At 37.9% G+C, this 9,297-nt stretch overlaps 1 protein-coding gene across 4 annotated transcripts in view; it reads left to right on the forward strand.

Annotated features, from left to right (window-relative positions):
• The window catches only part of PRKAA1 (protein kinase AMP-activated catalytic subunit alpha 1), a 44,107-nt gene extending 35,046 nt beyond the window's left edge, over positions 1 to 9,061 (forward strand). For all 4 annotated transcript variants that reach the window (XM_045285185.1, XM_004698069.3, XM_045285187.1 and 1 more), the window contains 3 exons: positions 1,909 to 2,395; positions 2,490 to 2,616; positions 6,253 to 9,061. In XM_045285185.1, coding sequence (XP_045141120.1) covers positions 1,909 to 2,395; positions 2,490 to 2,616; positions 6,253 to 6,497 — 859 coding nt within the window. In that variant the 3' untranslated portion in view covers positions 6,498 to 9,061. The remainder of the gene's footprint in view (positions 1 to 1,908; positions 2,396 to 2,489; positions 2,617 to 6,252) is intronic.
• The last annotated feature ends 236 nt before the right edge of the window (positions 9,062 to 9,297 follow it).

Consider the following 9,297-nt stretch of genomic DNA (forward strand, 5'->3'; position numbering starts at 1 on the left):
GGTTTCAAACTGCTGACCTTGGAGTTAGCAGCCATTGCACAAGCACTGTACCACCAGGGCTCTGGCCATGCACCTAGCTAATTAGTAACCCAGTTACTATATCTAGATTTACTACCTCGGACTTCATATATTGAAAATCATACAAAACAAAACCAAGAAGCAAAAGCCAACAACAATGACTTAACAAAATAGAGAAAAGCAATTGACACGAAGCAGAAAATATTAAAAACTGACACAACTTCAAAATAAGGTCAAAAGGGAGATTAAGTGATAAAGTGTAATATTTTATTCTGACTACATCTGCCATAACAGAGTTTCCAATGCTAATAGCAAGGCTTGGTAGCAAGACTCTTCATATCGATGGACTATGGTCAGGGGGAATTCACCAGAGGCTTAACCCATTGGGGACCCTACAAATGGATTTTGGGCTTCCACTGTCATTCATAGCTTCTTGCAAACTTGGTGTTCAGAATATAAGCTCTGATGTATTTCCCTCCTCTGGATTTGGATTTTATATTTACAATCTTTGGATCACACAGACTGGTGTGCTTCTTCCAGCCAGACTTAGTTGATGCCTCACTTGGTTAGCTACTTGTTTGATGACAAGTCTGTAAGACCCCAGATGGTATTCTCTCAGAGTTCTTCACTATACTTTGCTATATGTAGCACCCATTTCTTCAGTGATCTCTTCATGAGGGTGCATGTCAAGAAGGGCATGCCATAAGAACTAATAGTTCTTACCTTAGGGCTACCATTAAGTACACACCCTAAAGTAATTTGCATATGTATGGTTTATATATGTCTCTGGTTAACTTTGGAGACATCATTTTTATGATAGAGAACATTATAAATCATCCTCATGGGACATAACGTAATTTTATTGGTAAAAAACTTAAGACCAAATTCACTGTCATTGGATTAATTCCGGCTCATAATGACCCTAGACAGGGTAGAACTTCCCTTGTGGGTTTCGAAGACTGTAACTCTTTACAGGAGTAGAAAGCCTCATCTTTCTCCTAAGGAGTGGCTGGTGGTTTTGAACTATTGATCTTGTGGTTAGCAGCCTCACATATAAATTTAGACAATGGTATAGCATTTAAAATACTGTTGAGAAAAGCAAATTTTACATGTATTGGTCAGCTTTTCAGATTGAAATATATGAATTGCTGATTTGTACAGATTAAAAGTTTAAGGGACTGGACACTGTTTACATGAACAATGAGGGTTGAGGATAGGGCAAAATATTCAATAACATTTACAAAGGCAGAACCATACCTGCCAGACTAAAACATTTTATAAAAAACTCAAAGAGCATAGAACGAGTAAATATATGGTAGTCCTGGGCCAAAGTTCATTGGGCACCTTCAAAGCAAGAGATGCAGAGTCCAATGACTACTAACTCTATAGCCCCGGGATAGTGGTTAGCTGCTGCTTCGCACACTAGTGCATTTCAGCCAGCCTTCTGCTAACAAAAAACCAAAATCAAACTCACTGCCATTGAGTTGATGCCAACCCCTAGCAGGACAGGTTATAACTGCCCCTGTGAGTCTCAGAGACTAACTCTTTTCTGGAGTAGAAAGCCTCGTCTTCCATGGAGCAGCTGGTGTTTCCAAACTGGTGACCTTGCAGTTAGCAGCCCAACTGGTAACCAGTATGCCACCAGGGCTCCAAATCTGCCACAGGTGAGTTCACAGTAAAGCCCGCTTGGCTTCATAGAGAATATGTTGAGAAAAGTAGCTTAACATTTTGTTGCTTTTGCATCATAAAGGTTATGCTTTTGTTGCAATACCTTTTTGATTACAGAGTAGAAGTATAAACACAAAGGAACACATATCTTAAATTATCTCAATCTGTTAACTTTTCATAACAGCTCTACTCAAGAAATTCTTCTCCCCTGCTCTCTCTCAGGGAACATGAGTGGTTTAAACAGGACCTTCCGAAATATCTCTTTCCTGAGGACCCGTCATATAGTTCAACCATGATCGACGACGAAGCCTTGAAAGAAGTGTGTGAGAAGTTTGAGTGCTCAGAAGATGAGGTGCTCAGCTGCCTCTATAACAGGAATCACCAGGACCCATTGGCAGTTGCTTATCACCTTATAATAGATAATAGGAGGATCATGAATGAAGCCAAAGATTTTTATTTGGCAACAAGCCCACCTGATTCTTTTTTGGACGATCACCATCTGACTCGGCCCCATCCTGAAAGAGTACCATTTTTGGTTGCTGAGACTCCAAGGGCTCGCCATACCCTTGATGAATTAAATCCACAGAAATCCAAACACCAAGGTGTAAGGAAAGCCAAATGGCATTTGGGAATTAGAAGTCAAAGTCGACCCAATGATATCATGGCAGAAGTTTGTAGAGCTATTAAGCAATTGGATTACGAATGGAAGGTAAGAAAGAAAATTCTGATTACAAAACCTATGTGGCAAAAGTGTACAAAATGTTTTCTAAAAATTGCTTTTTTTTGTCTACACTATGTGCTAGGTTGTAAACCCCTATTATCTGCGTGTTCGAAGGAAGAACCCTGTGACAAGCACGTACTCTAAAATGAGTCTACAGCTATACCAAGTGGACAGTAGAACGTACCTGCTGGATTTCCGCAGTATTGATGGTACGTGCATTGCACAGCTCAGTGCAGATGATGTGTCAGGCCTTGTTATGTGACTGGGCATAGTTCAGTCTTTGATTCCTCTGAAGCTTCTGGAATTCAATAGGAATGAGTATAAAAGAGGTGAATATTTTGCCTTGATGGTGTCAACATTTGTGAATCTTAATATTCCTGCAGTCTTATAGCATATTCGTTAAAGATGATCTTTTTGTACAATGCTTAAAGCCAGATGAAGTCTGATTTTAAAGCGATAGCTTTTTTCCACATTTGGTTTTTCTTTTTTGCCTTGGATCTTTAAAATGTTTTATTTAAAAATATATGCTGTTGTTTCCCTAAGTTTTACTTATTAAGGATTTTTTATGTCACACTTAATAAAATGTTCATTTCTCATATCAAAATTAGAGTAGTGTTAATTGCTTTTTAAGTGGAGTGGAAAAGGTAGCTCATAGGTCAGGGAGTTACTTGCCAACTTCAGATTCTTGCAGAGGACTGAGAGATGTTTTGTGCCATGTAGTGACTTGCAGTTATTTTCGCTCAACCTTTTCTTCCCAGCGAGACACTAGACACAGAATCAGAGAGATGTTTCTTTTATCAGCTTTGTGAGAATTGTCTGATTCCATTCCGTGAATGTCCTCCGAGTAACAGATTACTTTTATGTGGAATTGGCTGTATAAAGATTCCTGCCTGAGATTAAAGACATTTTATATCTTTAATTAGCTGAAAGAAAGTCTCGTTGTTAACCTTAAACCTAGAAGCAGTTAAGTGTGGTGGAGTTAGTCCCTACTGAAAAGGAGTCTGGGTGACAGAGCCGAACTCCCCTGTAGAGTGTGTAGGCTGAACTCTTTAAGGGAACCGCTCGTGGTCTTTCTCCAGTGGAGGTTCAGAGCATGAATTGAGCCCTGAACCGTTGAGCTGCTAGGGTGCTTTTCTTAAACCTACAAGACTGTATGTTTCTGTATTTTTTCTGTCATAATCATAGAAAAGCTGAAGGTCAGCTCACCAAACAACGTGAAGTTAAAGTAATGGCTTGCACTGTAATATAAAATCCTCAGTTATTAGTGTCTCGAATTGTTAAACAGGCATTGAATTGAACATTGTTTTAGTATCTACTTTTGATATGGTTTGAAAGTAGAGCTCTGATTAATTTAGTTTTCAAGAGTACTTCCTTCCCAACCATGTAGACTGGCTATTAAGAGTAGAAACCTGACATTTTGTTTTATTTTAACTGGGGGGAAATACCTTGTATGCAGTAGGTTCACTGTGAGTCATAATTGCTTCGATGGTAGTGCATTCAGTTTAGGTTTGATTAGGGTAGGCAAGAGTAGACTGCTGCACCTACTCTTGGTGCAAAATCATAACATGGTTTTAGATTTTCTATGTGTATACTCCCTTAAGAATAACTTGTATATATACATACATACATACGTATGCATATAAGAGGAGCCTTGGTGGTATAGTAGTTACGTGTTGGGCTGTGATCCGCATAGTTGGCAGTTCAAAACCACCAGCAGCTCCATGGGAGAGAGACTTGCTTTTTACTTCTGTAAACAGTTACAGTCTTGGACACCCACAAGGGGTCGCTATGAATCAGCATTGATTCAATGGCAGTGAGATCTATGAATGGATATTATGTTTAAATCTGAAATTATGTAACTTTCGAACCATGCGTGTGTATGTGTGTGTGTGTGTGTGTGTGTGTGTGTACATGTTCTCTTACAAAAAGAACCTTAAGTACAAGGTTAACCCAAGTTACATGAGTTAAGGGATGGTGGCACTTTTATTTATTTAAATTTATATGGAATTATTGCCAGAGAGCTCAATTTACTGCCATTTATTGATGCCGATTCATAGTGACCCTATACAGCAGGGTAGAACTGCCCCTGTGAGTTTCTGAAACTGTAACTCTTTATGGGAGTAGAAAGCCCCCCCTTTCTCTCCTGGAGTGGCTGATGGTTTCAAACCACTGATTTTGAAATTAGCAGCCCAACTCATAACCACTAAGCCACCAGGGCTCTTGTGGAATTATTAGATGAGATTTATGCATGAAATTTTTGTGTGGCATTTTTAGACTCCAAGATACTATGCAGTATCAGAAAGACACAGATTTGAAGTCTGTTAACTTGTATTCTCCAGAGCAGCAAAATCCTTGACATATGTAAGTTTCTATCAAGAAAATGGCTCACCACGGTTTTAGAAGTGGGTACATCCAGTCCAAGTTTCCTGGGTCAGAGCCCTTTTCATAGCTGGAGGCCTCTCCTGAGTCAAGTAGCCAATCAACCCCAAATCGGCAGAGCTACCAAAGTCATTCGGCCAGATGGCTCCTGGGACCAGCAGGACTTTGTCTCAGGCCCCAAGAATTGGAGGTCATTGAGCTAGATACAGGATTCAGACCCAGCAAAAAGCCAACAAGCATTTCTACAGCGTCCCTTTAAAGCAGTGGTTCTCAACCTTCATAATGCCGTGACTCTTTAATACAGTTCCTCGTGCTGTGGTGACCCCTCCCAACCGTAAAATCTTTTTCGTTGCTACTTCATAACTGTAATTTTGCTACTGTTATGAATTGGGTGACCCCGTGAAAGGGTCGTTCGACCCCTCAAAGGGGTCGTGACCCACAGGCTGAGAACCGCTGCTCTGAAGGAAGTCTGCCACACTCCTGAGAAAATGTACTTTCGGTTGCATCAGGGCTGTAATCTGAGTAAGGGAGTTACGTTCCACCCTGATTGGCTGCTTGTAGCAGATCCTAGGAGAGAGTTTACTACATTGTGTTACTGCCAAATCATTGGGAATTCCAATCCAAGCCAAGTTGACACAAACGCTAGCTTATCACACATATCAGTGCAGTTTAAAATATGGAATGGTCTTATTTTTCTTTTATTTGCATCAAATTTGCAACCTGTGGGTTAGCACCTGGGTGTACCAACTGAAAGGCCATTTGTTATTTTATTGTGTTCCCAACTTTAGATTTTCTTTGATTTGTTACTTGTTTGGTTGTTCATTGATTGCTACACTTTTATGAGATTTTAAATTAAATACAGAGGGTGGAAGAGTGAAAAACCCTGAGATATAAATTTGGAGACTTAGACTAGATCTGCTTCAGGGTTCTTTGGAAACCTTAAGGAAGCCCGGGCTTCTATTTAATTATTAATAAAATGAGGGGTTGGGTAAAATAAGCTCTAAGATTCCTTACACATTTTAAGTGCAGCCAATCTGTGACTCTAATTCAGAAGGATTGGTTTTTACTACTACAGAATGATGTTTATTAAGCCTCATATTTTTATTAGGATTTTTCATCTTGGATTGCAAAGGACTGATAACTAGGGACTATAACTCAAAAACTCCATGATCCAATCCAGTTGATTCTGACTTACAGCGAGACTGTGGGTCAGAATAGAACTGCCCCCTCTATGCCATGAGAGCTCCTTCCTGTGGACTGCACCCAGCCTTCATTAGCTATTACAAAATGGTGAGTCCTTTAACACAGGCCTGCTGCCTCTGTTTTAGAAGGCATTCAAAATAAACGTGCTCTGGAGAAATGGCCAATAGTCTTGCTTAAACAAAGCAAACCCAAGAATGGTTAAAAAGAAAATGTGGGTATGTGTGAAGGATTATAATAAATTGAAATTCTTTTTTTACCTGTAGATGAAATTACTGAAGCCAAATCAGGGACTGCTACTCCACAGAGGTCGGGATCAGTGAGCAACTATCGATCGTGCCAAAGGAATGATTCAGATGTTGAGGTTCAAGGGAAATCCTCCGAAGTGTCTCTTACCTCATCTGTAACCTCACTTGACTCTTCCCCTGGTGACTTAGCTCCAAGACCTGGAAGCCACACAATAGAGTTTTTTGAGATGTGTGCAAATCTAATTAAAATTCTTGCACAATAAACCTAAAACTTTGCTTATTTGTTTGATAGCAATAAGCATGCATAAATCACAGCCAAATGCTTCCATTTGTTATCAAGTTATACACGTTGTAACTGAGAATTGGCCATTTGGAATGCAACTTGCACAGGGATTGGAACATGATTACTAGTTAAAACCCTAATGTGCAAAGATGAATTAAGAAACTTTGTGGTTCACTGTTCTGTAGGCATTTAGTATAATATAATGAATTATGTGTCTCCCAGGCTCACTTGATTTTTGACTGTTTTATATTTAGTGTACACAGGGCTTTGTAGAAGATTAATTTACCACAAAGGCCTTCATATTATATGTTGATATGTTGCATATTTACTTCATAAATGAATTCAGAAATGCCTGCCTGGAATCCCCAGAAATCATTACAGGTAAATTTGTTTCCTGGGCTCACAACAGAAGTATGTTCAGCAGTAGTTACAGCTTCTTTGTTGTCCTGTTGATATTCTGTTAAAATAAGTTGTATCAAAGATATTAAACATACTTTAAAACATATATGCAGATATACAAGGCACTAAGTTTTATCTTCTAATAGGTCTCACTATATTCTGTACATAAATTGTTCTCTTTGTTACACGAGTTAAATTAAACGGCATATACTATAAATAAATCACGTCGCCTTCCATTTCATAAATTGCTCATCATGTCTGGCAGTACTGAATGTATGCGAGAATTTCTTGTTAATGTGATCATGTATCTTTTAAATTCGCTCATTGCTTAGCAATATCTCTTTCAAACTGTTTAAGTGCTCAGATAATTATTTTCCTCCCAAATTTTATTAATATTTTTGAAGCAAAAGTTAAAAGGCCATTAGAATGATCATGTGTGTATGAAACACTTTGAATCAACAATTGGTAACATTTTGTCATATATCCTTTTATAGATATGTATTTATATGTGTACGTATGCAGTATATTTGTTTCTCCCCCAGACCACTTGGATGTTGCAGACATAATTCTTAGCCCTAAATACTTCAAGCATCTTCTACAAGGAAGGACATTCTCCCGTAAAACCATAATGCCATATCAATAATTCCCTAATAGTCTATTCAAACTCAGATTTCCCCAGCTATCCTCCAGATTTCTTTTATCGGTAGTTATTTTGAACTAGGTTTATACATTGCATTTGGTTATGTCTCTTTAGTCAGATATGTCATTATTGATCTTTTTCCCCTAAAAAATGTAGATCAGTTAGTTCTTCTAAGCGGTCATATTTTCTGACCTTGCTTTAAATGAGTATTATAGGAAGTACCTAAATCGTAACCTTCCTTAAGGTCTGGTTTATATCTCCTTTTTCTCTTAGTAATACTCTTGTTACATAGTAAGTGTAAAATGAAGAGGGGCTAGCATTTCAGATAAATTGATATCATGTATATGCCAACAAAATACTGTTTATTACCTACATTTTTTTAATATATTAACACTTTAAAAAAAAGATTTCCTTTTCAGTATGTCTCATTGTCACAGAGCTTTCTTTTTGTCTACTCTGAGTCTTTATACTTGAAGGATTGATTTTGGTGACCGCAGTGAGCACTTGTGTGACTAGCAGTTAATGTATTCAAGTATCATGGAAGTTCTTTTACCATCAGTTCAACTCCAGGCAAGCCTTCTGGAGAGCCGACGTAAAGGTCAGAAGTCCTGCAGCTGTAGTTTTGGTCCCAGCACCTTAAAATGTGCACCAAATCCAAAACAAGAACAAAAAACCTTTTTAAACCAGGCCTACTCTATAAGAACCTGGAAGCTTTACAAATACTAGGCGTTGTATTTAAAAAATGTGTTCAAAACGGCATTTACTGCATAGCCCCTCTATTTACGGGATATTGATATTGGCTTAGTCATTATGTTCCTGATATTAAGAACAGAAGACTGTATTTTTAAAGTTACAGATTTGTATAAATGATTAAGGTGATGTCCGTTGTGATGTTGCTGTAAGCTGTTGGGAGGGAAGGAATAAAGGAGGACCTTCTAAAAATTGTTAATTTTGTAAAATCTGCTTATTTTATAAGTTATTGTGATTCTTTTAGTTACTGAGCTTTGTTTTGAAGATATTTTACTATTGCAGTTGTACAAATAGCATAATAGATGCACAGACTGTTTCAGTAAATTCTTTTTTTTTTTGATATGCCGAGATAATGAAATGACCGATTTTGGTTAAGTGTGTCAAGGTTGCATCAGAATTTTCACAGATTTGTTGTAGTTTCAAATTCGTACTAATATTGAATATGTAAGGGAGTCAATGCGAATGGTATTTAATCTTTTTTTAAATATCTTTTCAGCAATTTCTATTTTTGTGTGATTTTATGCAACCATATTTTTACTTTGTCTCGACAGGTGAAAGATGTATAAAGGTTTTTGCCAGAAATGTACTGTATTCATAGATTTCAATATAACAGATTTATTGATATGTAAAAATTTTGCCATTAAAGTAAATGATTTCTTGCTGAGGAGTAATTTTTCTACCAGTCTTGGGGGGTATGGGAGCTTAATATATCTAATTTAAAGTAATTTCACTGAAATAAATTCCATTTGCTTTAATTTTTTTCTTGAAATGCTTCTGTAGTTTCTCAGAGTTTTAGACGCTCTTAAGCCATGCACACTCCTCCCCTGCTCCCGTTCTCACCGTGTTAATGCTCTGAGCACGTGTACAAACAATGTGGTTGTGCTCTGGCTCGCCCCTTTGGAATGACTGAAAAGTTGTCTGGTTTTAATCTCTTGACTCCCCTTTCACAGACTCCTGTCTCCTCTTTCTTTCTTTCTTTCTTTCTTTCTTT

The sequence above is a fragment of the Echinops telfairi genome, unplaced genomic scaffold (genome assembly GCF_000313985.2).
Source record: "Echinops telfairi isolate 266 unplaced genomic scaffold, ASM31398v2 ScPeMD7_7469;HRSCAF=8507_1, whole genome shotgun sequence".
Lineage (NCBI taxonomy): Eukaryota > Metazoa > Chordata > Mammalia > Afrosoricida > Tenrecidae > Echinops > Echinops telfairi.